Genomic DNA, 20,931 nt, shown 5'->3' on the forward strand with positions numbered 1-20,931 from the left:
TGGAAAGAAGGCAATTTTGTCCCAGTAGCTGCCAGTGAACCCACGACTTACAGTCAGTAGAGATCACTGATGATATACATGCTTCTTTGGAGCGAAGGCATTTTTCAGATCTAGACAATGGCCCTGGCTGCAGATTCTGTTTGATTTGGGAGCGCTTTTGGCTGAGTCTTACTCCTATTGACAGAAGTTGACTACTGAACTTATAATTTGACTATTCTTTTGTTTCCTGTACTTGGGTCTCTTTTGTTTCTGTTTGGAGGCATGTGGGGGTAGTTGGAGGGGGGGTGATGATATACCTTGTACATAAATGTAAGTGTTCAGCTTTGTTTTGCTGTAGTTGTTTGCTTGCACACTGAAAATTAATAAATACATTTAAACATGAAAGTTTCAATCAGTTAATAATTCAGCTTTGTTGAATATTGTTAAGCTGTATAGAAACCTGTCAATAGTATGCAAAAATGCCCATAGCACCCCCACCCTACTCACTGTGCCACAACCAAGCAGGGGAGACAACTGGTGAGTAAATTTTACACGTTATCTCTCTTGTGGCCTGTACTGCTGCACCACTTGCACAAGTCTTGGGATGGCCCTGGAGTGTATTTTCAGAGGGAAAAACTTTGTAACTCTCTTTTAAATACACTGAAGTGATTTCCTCTCATGGGATTCCTCTTGACATTTATAAGAGACACTAGTAATCAGCAATTAAATATATTTAGGCAGTCCCTGTGGCTTGGTTAAGTCCTGTACCACTAGACTATGAGGGAGAAAGGATGGGGACTTAATTTTGAGGGCTAGGGGAGTTTGGGTGAGCTGTGCTGATAATGTGCTTCCATTCCAGGACAAGAATGAAGGTGATTGCTGTAAGTTACACTGAGGAACTTGCCTCCATTCATTGAGGGATCTTTTGTCACCCCAGCAGGCCATGTTGGGAAGGGGAGCAAGTATAAAAATGGGGGAAAGACGGACCTTGACCACAACAAGTTCTATTTTAATAAAGCTTCAGCTCACTGGTTGATATGTTTCCGCAGCCCTTACATAAATAGGGATAGTCGATTGCTGGTATACGAATCCAAGAAAGAGACAGAAGAAACTGGGAAAGGTTTACTGCATATATAAATAAAGTTTAAAGAATAACTTCACCTCTGTACCTAAGTTATTTAGCACAGATTTAGGTGATGGAATGAGTATTTCAATGTTTTGGTGAAGAATACATGCAACTCTGTTCTGAAACTAATCTAGAGCTCTGGTTTGAAGGTAGCATCTTGAGGTTTTGTGTATGAAAATGCATTAGTTTGATAACATCAAAAATAACACTAATACCACCACTAATAAATAGATACAGGTAACATCAGTCTTATATCTCAGACATATTGTGACCAACGACAAAAGCTCCATCAGTCAAGAAGCCTTTTTTCTCTCTTTTATATGTAAATATTACTCTCCTTTCAAGTATTAAAACAATAAATTAATTCACAAGAGGTGGTCAAAATGCCTGACTAGATCTAGTACAATGTGTACACAAATGTTAAATAGTTTCAGAACCCATTTGCAAACAATGTTTCATCATCAGTCCTTTTACTATTGTGTGAAAAAGACTAAAAATCCACTTTTAGGGTAGCAGCCTGGCGACCTCAAAAATTTACCATTGTCACAGAAGAAATTTTCCAGTGTCAAAAAGTCACCATAAGAAAAAAAATATATAAATCTTTTTCATAACATATGATATAATATATTTAGTGTTTAGTTCTGAGGATATAGCTCCTCCTCTCCAAAAACAATATCACACTCTGGAGATGATCATAGGGAGAGCTTGTCCTTACCTCCTGTAGTCACAATTTGGGTCTCTGAAAGGCAGCATTGATTAAAAAAAAACAAACAATAGATGTAGAAGATTAAAGCACGTTCAACATACTTCCATGCTTCTGCATATCCATATCCATGCATCATGGTTCACTTGAACTTTGAGAACTAGTGCCTTAAAGGCTTGTAGGAATTCTGCCAAAGAAGGTTAATGCACGTGAAAACTTGGATAAAAGAAGAAAATAAATTGCTCTTCTGTTATCTTTCACATTACCTCACTGGTAAAATTGCCCCTTTGTCCACATAATCCCACTGTCACGTGTGCAAGATTTTCAAGAATATTTCCAGATAGGACTCAAGTGAATTAAATCACTCAACTAGGCTTTGTAAAAGTCTGATCATTTGTAACTATACTCTCATGATCCTTTGCTGTGGGTAGTTGTGACATATATAGCATGGATTAAGTCAATGTGGAAAGTTCAGGACCAATTCAAGCTGAAGCCTTTGGATAGCATGACAGCTTCCAGATCTTTGTCCTCTTCTTTTTCCCGTAACCGCTGCTCCTCAAGAAGAGCCACCAGAGCATCTCTCTGTTCAACCACTTCTAGCATTTCATTCAAGATTCTTTTCTCATCAGTCAGTTCCTGCTCAGTCTTAAGATGATCTGCAGAGAGTGTGTATCAAAAACCATTATATAACATCACAATAATAATTAGATGGGCAATTCTGACCTCTTAATGGCCAGTGAGAGTAACTGAGACTTAAACATTAACCGAGGCCTATGTAAATGAATGAATAGTCAGTTCATTATTAAAATTCAACTGATTTACAGCACTTAATAGCCAGAGTTGTCTGCTTTTAGTTTATATAATTAGAATTGTTCTCATTGGCTTATAAACACAGCAGTTCTTGTATGCCTTACCCTCCACTGCCATGCGCTCCCGAAGCTCCTGTTGCAATCGGCTCTGTCTATCTTCCAGTTCCAACTCTCGAGCACTGCAAGATAAAAAGTTGCAAAAGTGGATTTAGAAAGGTTCATTGGAAGCTAGGAAACATCATGCGTAAGGTATGCACACATGCAATGAAGGTAAAACAAGCCCAGAACACAATTCAGAGATTCTTCCTTCTTAAAATCCTATCAATCCATAAAAGTCTCTGGAAGCTTATATCCAGTCTTTGACCAATGTTACAGCATGTCCCTTCCCCTTTCCAGAAACATGTTCCTACTAGAAACATTAGTGAAATTTCCAAAATTGTAGGAAAGTGATTTTCTATTTGCATCTCCAGATTATTTTCTTAATGAGAGATGAACATGACACACTATTTGCAATAATAATAACTAATAATAACTTTATTGTTGTATACCGCAATACCACAAGCAGTTCAGAGCGGTTTACAGAGGAGACTGTACATATACAGTGATGTTACAGAAAGTATTGACAGGTACATTGGTAACAAATTTCAAATTAGATTGGTGACCCAAGGGAGGTTAGGAAAAGTCCGGAAATATGTCAGAGGTACAGCAGGTAATATCAGAGATAAGCAAGGTAGGGAGGGTTCAGAGAAATTTATCAAAGAGATAGGTTTTAATAGATTTCCTGAAGGATTGGTAGGAGGGTACACTTGAAATGAGGGGCAGAAACTAATGTTGCCTGGAAACCTCACCTACATCATCATCTTTGGTTAATTCAAATTATAGGAGTATGACAGGTTAAGGGGTTTCCATCACCACCAGGCAGCAGGGAGTGCTAACTAAAGAGGGTCAAACTACATGTCCCAGAGTACCCTGCACTTTAGAGCTCACTGCTGAGTCAGAAGGGTGGGACTCAGGCAGGGAAGAGTACTTCTGCTCCAGACCAGAATCAGTCAGGGAAGTTCCTCTTTCTCTCTCTTAGGGATTCCTGGATCTCTAGAGATAGGCTAATGCAGAGCCTTGGGAATCAGAAGGGTGCCTATGAGTGAAGCAGCTTGGCTGAGATACGCCAACACCTTTTGTAATTTTTGTGAGAAAGATTTTTGTTCATGTGAAAGATACTGTGTCCTGAATATTTATATTTACTAATCTCTCTGGAAGTCAGGGCCAGCCTGCCACAGCAGACTAGTCTGTTACAAGGAGGTGTTTCAACCTAGCAAGAACTCAGTGCTTTCATACCAGAAAATGAATGTCCAGCATGCCTAAGATTATGAACAGAGTATAAATATGATAATGAGAAAAGAATTAAATACTGTGGCAATTACAGATAGTTTTTCATTCAGTTTCAAGGACAGGCTTAAAAAACACTGGAAAACATATACAGGCTGATAGGCTCAATTTTGTTCGGCAATCCCAGAAAACTATTTAGTCACACTTATCTTTAGTGAATAGATATGCAATATGCTGGTACAGCAAAAAAGTGTGGTGTTATTACTATGATCCCAAAAATATGATAATTCAGCAGAGTTGTGTGGATAGTTAAAGAAACATTATGTATCATACCCGATAATATTCATTTTATGTATCATACCTGATAATATTCATTCCTTTAGTCACAGAAAATGAATCCAGACAAGCGAGTTGTGTCATCTACCAGCAGGTGGAGATACAGAGCACCAAGCTGAACTCTCATATATACGATGGTATGCTCACTGGTACTTCAGTATTCCTCGTAACAAAGCAGTAGGAACAACTGAACATGCCCATCTGCACAGAACTCCCTCCTCACAGTTGTTGAATCCACCTTGAGGCAGGGCAGTCTTAATTCGTTGAGGGCCCCTAGGCACACAAGTCCACTGGGCCCCCTGCCCCACCGCCATGCCTTGCCATACCCCCTGTTCCACTCCCATTTATTTAACCATTTTAATATTTACTTCTTTATTTCTATTTTATTTCTTTTTTTCTTCTATTTTAAAATTCAAAATAAACAACAAAGATTACAATACCAGTGCAAGTATATAGTTTTTCTTCTATGCAACCTACAAACATCTCTGAACAAATCCCCCTTCCTTCCTAGAGGAAGAGATCTTCAGCTGGCAGGGCTTTGGGAAGTTCACCAATTTATATTTTGCATTTGGGTAAGAGGCATGGGCATGGTGGGAAGAAAATTTAGTGCTGTCATTTTATTGGACTAATACATTTCTCAATTAGCTTTCAGAGGTTAAAACTTCTTTCTTCAGGTCAGCTAGCTATATTGCTGTTACAGTATCCCTTTCCTGAACTGAGGAAAGGAGTTATGGTCTCTGAATTAGTAAAAAAAAAAATGTATTAAAACTAGTCTAACAAACAGGATCACCTTATTTCCATTTTCTATTAATAAATTATTGTCAACACAGCTACAATAATACTTTATCCTAAAGCAAAATAAATGAATAAAACAAATATAAATTTTTTTTCTACCTTTATTGTTTGGTTTCTGGTTTCCTCATCTTCTCATCATTCGCTTCCTTCCATCCACTGTCTGCCCTCTCTCTGCCTTTTCCATATGGCATCTGCTCTCTTTCTATGCCTCTTCCAGAAATTGTCTGCCTCTCCTTCCATCTCTCCCTCCCCCCCTGGTCTGACATCCATCTACTTCTCTCCGCTACCCCCTTGGTGTGACATCTGTCTTCTTCCCTTCCATCTCTCCCTCCCTCCCAGTAGATTTTAGCATCTTTCTCTCCTCCTTTCCCCCTCAGATCTGGTATCTGTCTCCTCCTCCTTCCCTCCTGCTCTGGTATCTCTCTCCTCTCCCTTCCTCCTCAATTTATTTTCTGCCTATGTCTAAATTCACTCTTACTATTCAGTCCTCAATTTCCCTCTTTCATTGTGTCTACCTACAGCTTGCTACCTCTTTCCCTTACCCCTTCCAGTATCTAACTCTATCCTCTTCCCTCAATCCAGAATGTGCCCTTTTTCTTTGTCCTCCCCACTTCCTTCCAGCATCTGTTCCCCTCTCTCACCCCTTCCATTCAATGTCTGTCCCCCCTCTCTCACCCCCACACTTCCATTCTACATCTGTCCCCCTCTCTCACCCCCCATACTTCCATTCTACATTTGTCCTCCCTCTCTACTCCTTGCATCTACTGTCTACCCTCTCTGCCCATTCTATCCACTGTCTGCCCTCTCTCTCTCTCTTCCATTTGGCATCTTCCCTCTTTCCATGTCCCTTCAATAAACTGTCTATCCTGTTCCACGTTTTATAAGACTCATTTCAGCTTCACCCCTCTCCATTTTTCTGTTTCCACCCCTTCCCCTATGCTCTGGTATCTCTCTCCTTTCCTTCCTTCCTTCCCACTCAACTCCATGGCCTGGCATCTCTCACCTCTCCTTCTATCTATCCTTCCCCTCCATGCTCTGGCATCTCCTCTCCTTCCTTTCCCTCTGGTCTGGCAACTGTCTCCTTAGTTTCCCTTCCCTTCCCCCATGCCCTGGCATATTTCTTCTCACCTTCTCTTCTATTGCTCCTTCCCCTCCATTATCTGGAATCTCCTCTCCTTCCTTTCTCTCCCTCCCACCTTCATTGCCCCTGGTCTGGCATCTGCCTCCTTCCGTTCCCTCCATGGTCTGGTATCTCCTTTCCTTCCCCTCCCTCCCATGGTCTTGACATCTCTCTTTCTTCTCCTCTTCCTTCCCTGGTCTTCCTCCTCCCTCTCTCCCCCCCCAATCGGGTGCGGCAGCATTTCTTCCCCCCAGCCCCCAACACAGCGCAGCGTTCATAACTCGCTGCTATTGCTGGCTTCGGTCCTGCCTCACTGCCAGAAACATGAAGTAGGTGGGACATGCAGAGAGGAAGGCCCCATGCCAGTAAGAGCAGCCAATTGTGACTGTTGCCACTGCTGGAAGATGTCGCTACAGGAGCAAATGGGCTACTCCTAACATGTCCGCCTGACAGCCCCAGAGCTCAAGGAGCCACCCATGGTAAGGAGCCCCCTTGGGGCCCATCTCTCTTTCCCCCACAAATTCTTTTCTTCCTCCTGGGCCCCCTACTGCCTGCTGAGGTGAGGTCAGCTTCCCTCCCTTTCACTCCCTCGCTGCCCTCTTGCCCACCGCCTGTAAGCGAACTGATCCCAGAATGGGCTCTAACACTGCGCGCGCTGGCTTCCCTTCTCCTCTGAAACAGGAAGTTACATCATGAAGGGGAGGGAGGAGAAGGGAAGCCAGCATGCATAGTGTTAGACCCCTGCGTCCTGGGTTCAGTTTGCTTATGGGCGGCAGGCAACGAGGGAGTGGAAGGAAGAAAAGCTGACCTCATCTCAGGCAGTTAGGGGCCCCTGCAACTGTGGGGCCTGGGGTAGCTGTCCTGTGTGCCCCCTAAAGCCAGCCCTGGGGCCCCCCTGATGTTTTTGGGCCCGAGGCACCGAGGTCTACTGGGCCTACCCTTTAATCTGGCCTGCCTTGAGGACACCTACAGGGCCAATTCCTATGGAGCAAAGGTAAAAAAGAAAGTAACAAAGGGCGGGGCTCTGGATTCATCTGCTGTAACTAAAGGAATGAACATTATAAGGTATGATACATAATGCTTATTTCTTTGTCATCAGCAGCAGCTGAATCCAGACAAGTGGGAAGTAACAAAGCAGTTCTTAGTAGGGTGGGACAGAGACCAGCACCAGAAATAAGGAATACCATACCCATGGTTCAGTATCCCCAAAAGAGTCGAAAGATGGTCCAAGGGAGAGTTGCTGTCTCCCTGAACAACCTAAAGAATGAAACCTGGTACACGCATTCAAGGGAGTAAGCCTACTCTCGATCAATGTCGTATAATGGAACCTAGAGGGCTAGAGCCCCCAGAGTTGGTGGAAAGGAAGCACTGCCTCTGAGCTTCGAAGGACAGCAGAGCCAAAAAAAACCAGAGGGAAAGGAAGGAGAGGAGATGCCAGAGCATGGAGGGGGAAGGATAGATAGAAGGAGAGGTGAGAGATGCCAGGCCATGGAGTTGAGTAGGAAGGAAGGAAGGAAAGGAGAGCGATATCAGGGGGAAAGCACTCATGCCTCCCTAGAGAAGGAGCTGCTCCAATGAGACACATTCGTCAACCAAGGAGGGTGTTCCGCAAAGCAGCCTGAAGGTAACGGGGTTACATGTAACCCCAGTGAAGGTGTTGTGTAGTCTGTCGAAACCACACTGTAGAAGACAGCCCAAATCAGAGCTGTGCTCCACAAAGGAGGTGCCCTGGTCTGCATCCAGAAATGGAACTGCTCTGAAAACGCATTAGGCGCTATGCTCCAATTCCAGAAATGGAGGTGAACTATGGAAGGAGCCGGATACTGGCTGAGATCACTCCATTCTACATCCAGAAATGAAGCAGAGCCATAGATAGAACTGTGTTGTAAGGGAGGAGGTTTCTCCTCTAGATTCTCCAGTGGAGTGTACCAGAAATGGAGTCGCATCAAATACCCAGGAAGCACCACGTGCTTCCTGTACAAATGGAACTGGACTCTAGCTGGGGCCAAACTGAACTTCCCCTTGTCCTTCCCCTCCCTTCCCTTGTAATTCTTCCCCCCCCCAAAGTCTCTTCCTATTCTGCAATTTCTTCATCTTTAAAGACTCAACCATGTAAACAACTCCCTAAATTGCAAATCTCCTGGAAATGTAACCAACTCCCTAAATTTAATTCCCCTGGAAATGTCCAGTTATCTTTTTTTGTAATCCAAAATTCCTAAGTTGTATTTTTCCTGGAAATGTCCAGTTAGTCTCTTTTGTAATCCGCCTAGAACTGCAAGGTACGGGCGGAATAGAAGTCATTAATGTAATGTCTCGCTCTATATTCCAAAATGGGGATGATCCATAGAAGAAGCTGAGCCCAAACATGTAGAAGGGGAGCTGGCCATAGATGGAGCTTATCTAGAGGCGACACTGAGCCAAACAGGTATAAAGTGCTATGCACTGCTTGCAAGGTGGGAAAAACAGAACCTGGAAACATACATGCGAACAGCCAGAGTGCTAGAGCTGCAGATGTGTTGCTAGTAAGGTGGTGGAGTCAGAAACTGCACCCAGTGTTACTGAAGCTGAAGTAATCACCCACTGCTTGAAAAAATAGGCTGTGACAACTGGAGCAATACAGGCAACTGCTTTCTAAAATACAGGACTGGTTAGACCATAGCCAAGGCCCCTCCTGTGAACTCAACTGCCAATAAACGGCTGTGACCTATAAATATACAGTCACCTTATGGCTTCTGTATTATAAATATATAGTCACCTTATGGCCTCTGTATGGGAAGGTTTCTGCAGATGGTAACTAAGGCCACTGCCATGGACAGTGGCAATGGAGTCACACAGGCAGACATCCTTTAAAGTCTACCTGTGTATCAGATCAGAGGATACAGTAGAGTAAAAGAGACCTGTGAAATCGAGACGTCCCATCTTCATAGGAAGATGGAAAAGCAGCCAACCCCATGTTAGGTTGGCTCTTGAAATCTAGCCACTGGATAGGCACAAAAAGAGCGACGACTTGCTGAGTTGTCTTAACAGCTCAGCAGGCTGGGGCCTAATGCCAACCCTGGAGCTTGAAAGTAAAACCCAGTACAGACAAAAAAGGCATAAGCTGAAACTTGCCAAAGGAATACCAGAACTCTTGAGGTGAGCTACACTGGAACAGGCCACATGCCAGTAAACTTGAGGGGGACATAGTCACCACCCAGTCCACTGAAGAACACACTGCAATATAGAACAGAGTCTAAATGCATTTGTGTAACATTGCAGAAGAAGCCTGGCACTGCACACAGGCACATTGCTTTTGGGGACAGCAGACAGGAATGATGGGGAGATCCTATAAGCTGCAATTAAGAGCCCTCCGCTCCTCAGAATCCAACTTGGAAGGGCAACAAAGGCTTCAAACCTAGGACAGGGAGTGGGACTTGCATACCACCTTGTTGTAGTTACACAACCATACACCTAAGGAAGGGGTGGGTAAAACAGTATCTGACTGCTGAAGAATACTGTTAGGTGCCATTTAGTTCTACTAGCAGGCCCCTGAACTACTTAAAATGGCACGAGAAAACCATAGGCCCTCTATCCCTTGGCACAACACTGACAAGAAAAGCATGCCTCAAGTGCAGAGCATCTGGAGCCTCCCAAAAATGGTATTTCTTGTGTCCCAGAGTTAAGAGAGAGCCCAAAACCCAGATATGTGCCTCAAAGAGGGCAAAGTGAAGAGAGAAAGTAAAATTTTGGCAGGGGCAATCCACCACAGAACCCACAGAGAAGACTAGTGGCCCTGCTCTGGCTATGCATCCTCTTTAGGAGCCAACCAAACTGGAGCTTTTATAACTGAAAAGGCTCAAGCCCAGATTCCAATCCTCTAAGCCCCCGAGAGAGCCCAACTGTGGGCTCCTACTGTGCATCAGCTGACTATCCCTAGGCAATTAAAGAAGAGCGGGAGCCTATGGCAAGCCGGAACCTGAAGCAGGGCAAAAAATTTCCCCAAATGCGGGAGGGAGACTGGATAGCAAGCCCCCAACCTGTGTACCCTTTCAGCAATGCGAGGCTATGGGTCCAGTGAGCATAAAAGAAAGTCCCCAAACTATGAGGCGAGAGCTCAAAGAAAAGAAGATGGCTGCAACCACCGATAGAGAAAGGCACCAAAATGGAAGCACACAGGAACCAGAGAACCTTGAACAGGTTCAAACAAAAAGACCAGGTCCGTGAAGTTCCAAGGAGGGGACAGAGCAATTCAGCCTTAGCTGCTGGCCTTGGTGAGGACAAGCAGTATGCTCTCAGCCTTCACAGAGCCATCCTGACTCCCAAGGTGCTGCTGAAAATCTAGTGGTCACTCCCTTCCCCCTCCACACACACACAGAGAACAGCACCAACACTGGGATCCTGCCAACAAGTCAGCCCATAAACGCAGGAGCTACGCATTGTGACAGACCTCATGAACACCAGTGGAAACATCCCAGAGGCCAGAAAATGCATTATAGAGGAAAAGAGGAAATAGGTACTCACTTTGCTTTTTTTAAAAATTGCAAAAAAAACAAAACAAAACATGTAATACTCACTGTCGGTTGTCACAATTTGCCTCCACTACGCTGCAATCCCTTCTTGGTTTAACTTTTCTTATTTTTTTTTAATCAGGAGGGAGCAAGAAGTGCAAAATAATGCCAAATGGGGCCACTGGGGACTGATAGGGAGCTGGCACCACCAGCTATATCCTACCCACCCAGGAGGCCTAATCCCAAACTCAACTGAGTTAGCATGGCCAAAACAGGAGCTTTACGCCTGAAGACCAAGCCACCACATAAAGGCCAGGGTGGGCAGAAGAAACCAGGAGCAGGATAAAAGACCATACATCCACTTGTGGGGAAAGAGAATACTGAACTACCAGTGAGCATACCATTGCATATATGACAGAGTTCAGTTTGGTGTTCTCTGTCTCCACTTGCTGGTAGATGGACACAACCCACTTGTCTGGATTCATCTGCTGCTAATGACAAGGAACAATATTTTAAAGTTAAGCCAAACCTGATTAATCTAGATTGATTTTCAGGAAGCATAAGTTCGACCATGTGACACCATTGCTTCATAGTTTTCATTGGCTCCCTGTTTATTTCAGAGTCCAGTTCAAATGTGCCTGTGTCATCTTTAAAATTCTTCATGGTATTTTCACTCCCCTAGTTCCTTTATCTTGGAATCTTTATAGATTCTTTTTTGCAAGGGGTGACCAACAATTCAACCTATCCTGTCCTTCTAGCAAAGGTATCAAAGGAGTCAAGATCTTTGGTCAATCTTTGACTTTCAAGTTCCTTCAACTTTGGAACAATCTTCCACTCTTTCTAAGAACCTCTGTCTCCCTTCCCTTTTTCCCTAAGCCTTTGAAAACTATCCTGTTCACTAAGCATTTTGGTAACTAATTCTCTTTGATATCTCCTTCTCTATAGTTCTTATTGCCTAAACTAACTATTGTAAACCGAGACGAGCTTTCCTCGATTGAAGTCTCGGTATACAAAGCCAAGCATTAGATTAGATTAGACATTTGGGGGGCATAATCAAAAAAACCATCTAAGTCCCTTTTTGGCCTAAGTCCTTTAACGTTCAAAGCAGAAGCAGGGAAAATGTCCATAACCAAACCAAACATCCTTGTTTTGATTATGACCTTCCTCTGCCTAAACGCCCAATCACCACTACGTCTAAAAGTACACCCACACGACGTCTACATTTTTTAGCCATAATGAAACAAAAAAACGCCTAAGCCCCAAACGTCCAATAGAAGGGCTTTTAGGCGAAGGAGGAGTCAGGCCTTCGCCTAAAAGCTGGATTCTGTAACCGGTGTCTGTCAAAAACAACACCGGTTACAGAATCCCCCCCTCCCCACAACAATCCAGGCAGGAGGGTGCCCAAGCCCTCCTGCCATGTCAAACCGCCAACCCCCCCCCCACAACATCGGGGCAAGAGGGAGCCCAAGCCCAGACTCTCCTGGCCCGCGGCGACCCCCAACTCGAGTGGGCCAGGAGAGAGCCCAAGCTCTCCTGGCCCCGGCGACCCCTCCCGAGTACGATCGGGCCAGGAGGGAGCCCAAACCCTCCTGGCCCCGGTGACCCCCCCCACCGAGTACAATCGGGCCAGGAGGGAGCCCAAACCCTCCTGGCCCCGGCGTCCCCCCGCTACTGGAATGGGCCAGGAGGGAGCCCAAGGCCCCCCTGGCCCCGGTGACCCCCTACCCCCATCCCCCACTACAATACGGGCAAGAGGGATCCCAGGCCCTCCTGCCCTCGACACAACTCCCCTCCCCCAATGATCACCCCCCAGAACCCCCAATCGCCCCCCAGCCGACCCCACAACCCCCCACCCCCCCGTACCTTTTCAAAGTTGGCCTGACAGACAGGTGCCAAGCCCGCCCATCCGGCAGGCAGCCGACTCCAGAATCTGGCCAGATTGGCCCAGCAGTCTCAAAGCCCCGCCCACGGGTGATGGCATTGCGGTAGGGAGATGAGGCATCTCTCCTGCCGCGATGGTTGCGGTGGGTAGGTTGCCGGGCCGCTGAACTGATGGCCCCAGCGGCCCCTTTTTCAGCACTTAGACCTGGTTTGACTACGTCTAAGTCAAAAAGGTCTAAGTGCCTAATAGGCAACCTGTAAATGTTTTGGTTATACCTGTTGTACGCCTAGGTGTAGGTCGGCCCACCTCCCGCCCTTTCCCTTCTCAAACACACCTCTTTTCTCTCTGTGCGTCTAGCGGCAGGGGAAAGGCCTAAGCTGTTTTTAGATACGTCTAAAAACCAGCTTTGGTTATGGGTACTTGGACAATCAGGCTTTTTGATCATCCAAGTAGCCATTTAGGACACTTTTTAGACGTTTTTTTTTTTTATTATTAACCCCATACTATACAGTATATTATATCTAACTAGTAACCAATAATATAATGGGAGGTTTAATTATCTTATTCTTTCCAATCCAAAAATAAACATTTAAAAACCAGGTCTGACTGTACTAATATGTTTATACAGTATATAGTAAATAAGGCTGGTTATTAAAGAACAGTTATTACTCTAAATGTTACAGCTTGATCACATGCATGATTTCTGTGGTGTGTAAATTAATGGATTCAGTGATAAAACAAAGGACAGTGTGGTTTTTAGAATTCAGGATCTGAGGCAACATAGGTCTTGTCAGATGAATCTTATCAATACAGTGGTGCCTCACACAACGAACTTAATTGGTTCCAGGAGCAAGTTTGTTATGCGAAACGTTCGTTATGTGAAACGCGTTTTCCCATAAGAATACATGTAAAAAAAAATAATTCGTTCTGCAGCATAAAATATGCTAAGATGACATAAAAAAAGATAAATTTTTGGTTATTATTTTTATTTAGATACATCTAAAAACATAATTGTTTTTTAAAACAACACACATTTTTTAAATTTAAAGACAGACTAAGTAGAGTCTAATTTTACAGTGAGAGAGGGCAGAGTCTCAGCGGCAAAAACTGGGACTTAACTGTTCATTTTTTTTTTTTTTCTACCGTGTTTCCCCGATGATAAGGCAGGGCCATCAAATAAGACAGCCCCCCCTTTTTAGAAAAAAATGTAAAATAAGGCACCCCCCCGCAAATAAGCCACCCACCGATACCTGCGCTTACCCGAATCGGGTGGTACGGTGGGTGACTCCGTGTGGTCCCTGGCACCCCCGACACGATCGGGGCAAGAGGGAGCTCAAGCCCTCTTGCCCCCCCGACTCCCCGACACGATCGGGGCAAGAGGGAGCCCAAGCCCTCTTGCCCCCCGACTCCCCGACACGATCGGGGCAAGAGGGAGCCCAAGCCCTCTTGCCCCCCCGACTCCCCGACACGATCGGGGCAAGAGGGAGCCCAAGCCCTCTTGCCCCCCCCCCGACTCCCCGACACGATCGGGGCAAGAGGGAGCCCAAGCCCTCTTGCCCCCCGACTCCCCGACACGATCGGGGCAAGAGGGAGCCCAAGCCCTCTTGCCCCCCCGACTCCCCGACACGATCGGGGCAAGAGGGAGCCCAAGCCCTCTTGCCCCCCCGACTCCCCGACACGATCGGGGCAAGAGGGAGCCCAAGCCCTCTTGCCCCCCCCCGACTCCCCGACACGATCGGGGCAAGAGGGAGCCCAAGCCCTCTTGCCCCCCCGCCCCCCGACACGATCGGGGCAAGAGGGAGCCCAAGCCCTCTTGCCCCCCCGCCTCCCCGACACGATCGGGGCAAGAGGGAGCCCAAGCCCTCTTGCCCCGCCGATTCCCCAACTCCCCGACAATATCGGGCCAGGAGGGAGCCCAAGTCCTCCTGGCCACGGCGACCCCCTAACCCCACCCTGCACTACATTACGGGCAGGAGGGATCCCAGGCCCTCCTGCCCTCGACGCAAACCCCCCCTCCCCCAACGACCGCCCCCCCAAGAACCTCCGACCGCCCCCCCAGCCGACCCGCGACCCCCCTGATTGGCCCAGGCGCCTTAGGCCCCACCAGTAGGCGGAGCTTTGGGACGGATGGGCCAATCCGGCCTCATTCCGTCGTTGGCTGCCTGCCGGACAGGCGGGTTTGGCTCCCGTCTGTCCGGCCAACTACAGAAAGGTACGGGGAAGGGGGTTGGGGGTGTCGTGGGGGTCGGCCAGGGGGGTCGCGGGTCGGCTGGGGGGCGGTCGGAGGTTCTTGGGGGGGCGGTCGTTGGGGGGAGGGGGGGTTTGCGTCGAGGGCAGGAGGGCCTGGGATCCCTCCTGCCCGTAATGTAGTGCAGGGTGGGGTTAGGGGGTCGCCGTGGCCAGGAGGACTTGGGCTCCCTCCTGGCCCGATCGTGTAGGGGAGTCGGGGGGGCAAGAGGGCTTGGGCTCCCTCTTGCCCCGATCGTGTCGGGGAGTCGGGGGGGCAAGAGGGCTTGAGCTCCCTCTTGCCCCGATCGTGTCGGGGGGTCGGGGGGGCAAGAGGGCTTGGGCTCCCTCTTGCCCCGATCGTGTCGGGGAGTCGGGGGGGCAAGAGGGCTTGAGCTCCCTCTTGCCCCGATCGTGTCGGGGAGTCGGGGGGGCAAGAGGGCTTGAGCTCCCTCTTGCCCCGATCGTGTCGGGGAGTCGGGGGGGCAAGAGGGCTTGGGCTCCCTCTTGCCCCGATCGTGTCGGGGAGTCGGGGGGCAAGAGGGCTTGGGCTCCCTCTTGCCCCGATCGTGTCGGGGAGTCGGGGGGGGGGGCAAGAGGGAGCCAGGCGGAGAGAGGGCAGTTAAGCGCAGTGCCTGCGCGGAAGGATGCAGCTCGGGCGACTTCGTTGTGTGAAACGAAGTTCGTTGTACGAATCAAGACATAAAGTTCGTTGTGCGCAGCGTTCACTGTGCGAGGCGTCCGTTATGCGAGGCACCACTGTACTTTTGACTGAGTGACCCAAGAGTTAGATAAAAGGGAGAGCACTAGAAATGGTGTACTGTATTTGTATTCTAGTAAGGCCTTTAACATAATTTAGCATTTGTTAACTAATAAATAAATTGTGCTCTCTTGGTAGGAGCACCAAAGTGACTGAGTTAGAAATGAGCTGAATGGAATGTGACAAAATGTAATTGTAAATGAAGTTAATTCTGAAGAAAGTGTCATCATCAGTAGTGGTTGCATGCAGTAGTTTTGACCTGTGAACAGATAGCCTGGAGTTTTGTCAAGGCCCTGAAGCAGTGGCTGTTTGCCACGAAACAATCGTTAGCCTGGCTGTGCTTCCTTTCTAATAGTGGTTTTTCCACAACAGTATTTATTTTGGCTGTTTTTATGCTCCTACCTTCCATTACTTACTTTATCCTATATAATAAAAGGCTAACTCGCGCATGAGCATTCCTATTTGCGTGTTCCGTGCGCTGTAGGTCTGTGGCCTAAGGAAGTGCGCATGCGCGCTTAATACGTCACCAGCCTATCGGCCTCCACAAGCCGGACCGCAGCCAGACGACGTTCTCCGTTTCTCCTGCCGCCGCCGCCGATCTCCGTTTCTCCTTTGCCGCCCACCCCCTTCTTTTCCCGCGGGCCCGAATGGCGATTCCAGCAGCGTGTTCATCAGTCTCCAGACGCTGCTTCGGGCCCTTCTACTGCCCTGATTTGCTCTGCCGCGTCTCTGATGATGTCATCAGGGACGTGCCAGAGTAAATCAGGGCAGTAGAAGGGCCCGAAGCAGCGTGTGGAGACTGATGCAAGCGCTGCTGGAATCACCACCTTTGTAGTCCGGCCCGCGGGAAGGGGAAGAGAAAGGGGGGGGTGGAGAGGAAACGCAAATGCTGCTGCACAGGGAACTGGTGGGGGGGGGAGGGAAATGGAGGGGAAGGGAATGCTGCTTTTGGACGGACAGACAGACAGAGAGAGGAAGGGAAACACAAAGAAAATAAGAAATACACAGGGGCAGGTGCTCAGGGAATTGGTGTGGGGGGAGGGAAATGGAATGCTGCTTTGGACAGACAGAGAGAGGAAGGGAAACACAAAGAAAATAAGAAAGACACAGGGCAGGTGCACAGGGAACTGTTGTGGGGGGAGGGAAATGGAGGGGATGGAATGCTGCTTTGGACAGACAGACAGAGGGAGGAAGGGAGACAGAAAGGAAAGAAGAAAGACACAGAGTCAGGGAGATACACAGAAAGACAGACAGGCAAAGGAGGCCAGGGACAGAGACAGACAGAAAGGACAGCGGGAGCCGCGTCAGGAGGGGTGCGGGATGCGGCAGTGGGAACTTTTCCAATGGGTGCAACTGGGCAGCTGTCGGGAACCTTTGATCAGGGGCAGAGCAAGGTAAGAGTATCATAGGGATAAGAAGGAGGAGGGAGGATAAAAAAGGAAGAGATGCCTACTGCTGGACAGGGGGAGAAGGAAAGAGATGCTGATGGACAGGGGAGGTGAAGAAAAAGGAACGGAGGACTAATGTTGGACAGAGGGAGAAGGAAAGAGGTGCTGCTGGACAGGGGGGAGGTAAAACAAAGGGAGAAGGGCTGCTGCTGCATAAGGAGAGCAGTGAAGGGGTGGTGGTGGACACAGTGGAGGTAAAAGGAAGGGAAAATGGACAGGGGGAGCAGGCAAGGGGTGGTGATGGACAGCCAAGGAAAATAAAGGCAGAAAGAAAGAAGCGGCTAAGGAGAGAGAGAGAAAAAAAGACAGACACACACACATATGTTCTAGCACCCGTTAATGTAACGGGCTTAAAGACTAGTAATAACATAAGAATATAAGAAATGCCTGCACCGTATCAGACCTGGGGTCAATCTAGTCCGGTGATCCGCACACGCGGAAGCTCAGCCAGGTGTACCCTGACGAATACACTAGTCACTCGTATCCCTCAATGCCTCCTGAAAGAAGATGTGCGTCCAATTTTCCCTTAAATCCTAGAATGGTGGTTTCCTCCACCAGCTCTTTCGGGAGAGAGTTCCAGGCGTTGGGTGGAAGATGTGGATTAATCTGAAGCTTTTTCTTTCGCTTAGTATAATTATTCTTGGCACTTAGTGGTTTGTTTTTCAATGGAGTGAGTTCTGTTGCTTGTTTATCAATAGTGTGCCACAAGGATTGGTCCTTGGTCTGGATCTTTCCAGTATTTTAAAAAACATTCCAGAGCAGCTGCCTTGAATAGCTTGCTTTTTGCAGTTGATACAACATTTGCAACAGGGAAGACACTTCCAAAAACTGTGTCAACAATATCAAATCCAAAACTTCTCTGCAATGGCTGTAATGTACAGTTATTGTGGAGAAGTTTTGGATATTTCTCCTGAAGATACGTCCGGCGAAATGGGGTACTCCCGTCAGGATTTGATATCATTGACACAGTTTTTGGATTCCCAGCATAAGATCAGTGGCCAGTGTTCTTGTGCTGTTATTTATTATAAGTGCTTATACTATGCCCAGTTGTGGATGAGACTCTGCATGTCCTGTGGCTTGGGGAGAAATGGACCATTTTTTTGATGTCTTATGATACAGTGGAGGTTTTTTTTCTTAGACCGATGACTGTGATAGGACCTCTGTACTATATATTCTTCTGCAGTACTCGCTTTTAACAGTGGTGCCCTAGCCATTTTTGGCTTTAACTGAGGTCTTTTTTCTCTACTTAGTTTGCTGTTTAATAACGGATCCTAAGTTATCTCCCTGAGCTTCAGAAGCGAGTAGATTTTGATTTGTATTGGATGACCTTCTACTCTTTCCTTTGTATATACAGTCAAACCTCGGTTTGCGAGTAATGCAGTTTGTGAGTGTTTTGCAAGATGAGCAAAACGCTTGAGCAAACTGTAACTCGCAAACCGAGCGTTGACTCGATTTACGAGCCCCCACCCTACCACGGGAACCGGCTTTGCTGCTCCCCTGAGGCCACCGGCGCTGCTCCCTCTCTTCGCGACCAAGATTGCCTCCTTCCCCCACTGACCGGCCCTGTCCTTACCCATGTGCCGGTGCTGAAAGTGCCTGCCGCTGGTTCTCTGTTGGGCCTTGAGCATCTACGCATGCTCAAGGCCTTCTGGCTCTTACCCTCTCCGGAATTCTCATGGGATTTGAGATCTCATGAGAATCTCGGAGAGGGTGAGAGCCAGAAGGCCTTCAGCATGCGCAGATGCTCAAGGCCCCACAGCAGCCCAGCAGAGAACCAGCAGCAGGCACTTTCAGCACTGGTGCACGGGGAAGGAGGCGATCTCGGTTGCGAAGGGAGGGAGCAGTGCCGGTGGCCTTGGGGGAGCAGCAAAGCCGGTTCCCGGGGTGGGGTGTCAAAGTGGAGGACAGCAATGAGAGAAGACAGAAGAAACGATGTGGGTCAGGTGTCAGCTCAGCTCGGGGGGTTGGGTCGGAGAGATGTACCTAAGTCAGTGGAATGAATCATCCAAGTTGCCATTATGGCCTATGAGGAACTTTTCTTTTGTTATACAAGCACTTTGCATTATGAGCATGCTTCTGGAACAAATTATGCTCGCAAACCAAGATACCACTGTACTTTTTAGTGTCAGCTTTATAGACCAATCACTCACAATATCATAAGCTCAGACTCATAGCGCACAAGGGCATTCTTTTCTTGCACCAGCTTGAACCATTCTTGCATCAGCTTCGGGTCATCCTTCTTTCCCATGCCTGTCAAGAGAGAAAATATTTAGCCTCCTAAAGGAAAATCAATCCTCAAACACTCGCTAGATCAATAATGATAATATGCAATGGAAGCACAGCAAATGTTGCCTTGAACTCAGAGCTCAGTTCAGCCTGATTTATAACACGCAAAAAGAAAAAAAAAACCAAAACTAACAGAAAATAAAATAAAAATAAAAGTGGCACAGTACTGCAGAATCCCTTTTGTGATAACATACTTCCTGAGGAATTCTTCCCCCTTTTCTCCCTACTTTCCAAATCTATGTCACATCACACACTGAGTAGAGTTTCTCATTTGCCCTTTGTCTGTTTAATACTTTCTGTTATTTTCCTCATGAAGGCATGGCAAATCCTTGCTTCATTCCCTCAAATAGTCTTTTACATCCTTTTAGTGTGAATAAAAACATGACATTTATCCTTGCAAGTGTAAAAACTTACATCTTCTACTTCGAGCCTTCTTATTTCACTCAAATGATTCCTGACAGGCCTGCTAAATTACTTTTGTTCACAGCTGATTTAGAGCCCTTTAATTTTTTGCCTGATACTAAATCTATTTTTCCATCAAATTTAACTTTCCTGAATTTAGCCATCATGGTTAAATAAGATGAGTATGATTTCATTATATTGCACCAGTTGTGTGGATGTTGGTTAATACACAAATGGAATTATATTAGTTTGATAAGAAAACTAAACTCCCTTTTCATAGTTCTGGTACTTTTTTCCAGAGGTACGAAAATGTGAAAGAATACTTCCCAAATCCAGCCCCAAATCAGGAATTTATGACTGTGTTCTTTCAGTTTATTATTATAATGGTACTGTTAGATAAATTACTGTAAAATTTTATCATAGGATATATGCAATTTCATCTGACAATTTCTTGGTGTAAACATTTTCAAAAAGATGGTGTCTAAGTTACAATGCTCTTTATATATAAGAAAGTGCACATACATTTTAGGGGAGTATTGCATTTACAATACTGACAAAAAAACTTGCTTTATTTGAATAATTCTAGGAAGCTATATTAAAACTTTTTTGTTCTTATGTCATGTCCAAACTTGACCTACCGAACACAAATCAGATGGGTTTTTCAGGATATTCACAATGAATATAAATGAAATATGGTTGCATAAATTAAGAAGCCCTTTTACTAAAGTATATTAAGTATTTAGGAGGTAATTCTGTAATAAGCTACCTAGATTTAGGTGTATAAATACCAGTATTCAAGTCATGCATGCGAGCGTGCTGACACATGTATGCATAAGTGATCATTTTCCAGCTATGTGCTATTCCATAAGTAAACACATTTAGTAGGTGTAGGTAGGGGGCACATTTATGAATGTGTGTTATAAAATCTATTAAGTGCACTTCTAGATGTAGAACAATTTAAGGTGTAAGCATTTTACACCAGCTCAATGGCTAGCATTAGTACACCTAATACATAGACACAATTTTCAACTAGTTTCCGATAAAGAAAAATAAGTGCCTACTTTTCATTACAGAATAGGTATGTCCCTTCTTAAAAGGCAATTCTATCACCTAGGCCCACATTTATATGCCTGTTACCTGCATAAATGTTTAGTGTCTGTGCACACACTTAGATAAATGCAAATATTCTGCCTAAGCACTATTTTGCTAATACCTGCCTAACCAATACAGCCTATGCTTTCAAAGG

At 46.3% G+C, this 20,931-nt stretch overlaps 1 protein-coding gene across 1 annotated transcript; it reads right to left on the reverse strand.

Annotated features, from left to right (window-relative positions):
- Positions 1–214: 214 nt before the first annotated feature.
- LOC117367145 (F-actin-monooxygenase MICAL3-like) lies at positions 215–19,351 on the reverse strand. Its single transcript, XM_033959455.1, has 3 exons — positions 19,148–19,351; positions 2,723–2,796; positions 215–2,464 (listed from the first exon to the last, which is right to left on the reverse strand). Exons 1-3 carry the CDS (start codon positions 19,243–19,245, stop codon positions 2,280–2,282), a joined length of 357 nt encoding a protein of 118 aa, XP_033815346.1. The 5' UTR covers positions 19,246–19,351; the 3' UTR covers positions 215–2,279.
- Positions 19,352–20,931: the final 1,580 nt, after the last annotated feature.

The sequence above is a fragment of the Geotrypetes seraphini genome, chromosome 9 (assembly GCF_902459505.1).
Source record: "Geotrypetes seraphini chromosome 9, aGeoSer1.1, whole genome shotgun sequence".
In the NCBI taxonomy this organism is placed as follows: domain Eukaryota; kingdom Metazoa; phylum Chordata; class Amphibia; order Gymnophiona; family Dermophiidae; genus Geotrypetes; species Geotrypetes seraphini.

Coding starts and splice junctions, on each gene's coding strand:
- LOC117367145 (XM_033959455.1), bottom strand. CDS start 19,245: ATGGGAAAGAAGGATGACCCGAAGCTGATGCAAGAATGGTTCAAGCTG. Junction 2,797..19,147: donor GAGTCTGAGCTTATGATATT/GTGAGTGATTGG, acceptor TTTATCTTGCAG/TGCTCGAGAGTTGGAACTGG. Junction 2,465..2,722: donor GGAGCGCATGGCAGTGGAGG/GTAAGGCATACA, acceptor CACTCTCTGCAG/ATCATCTTAAGACTGAGCAG.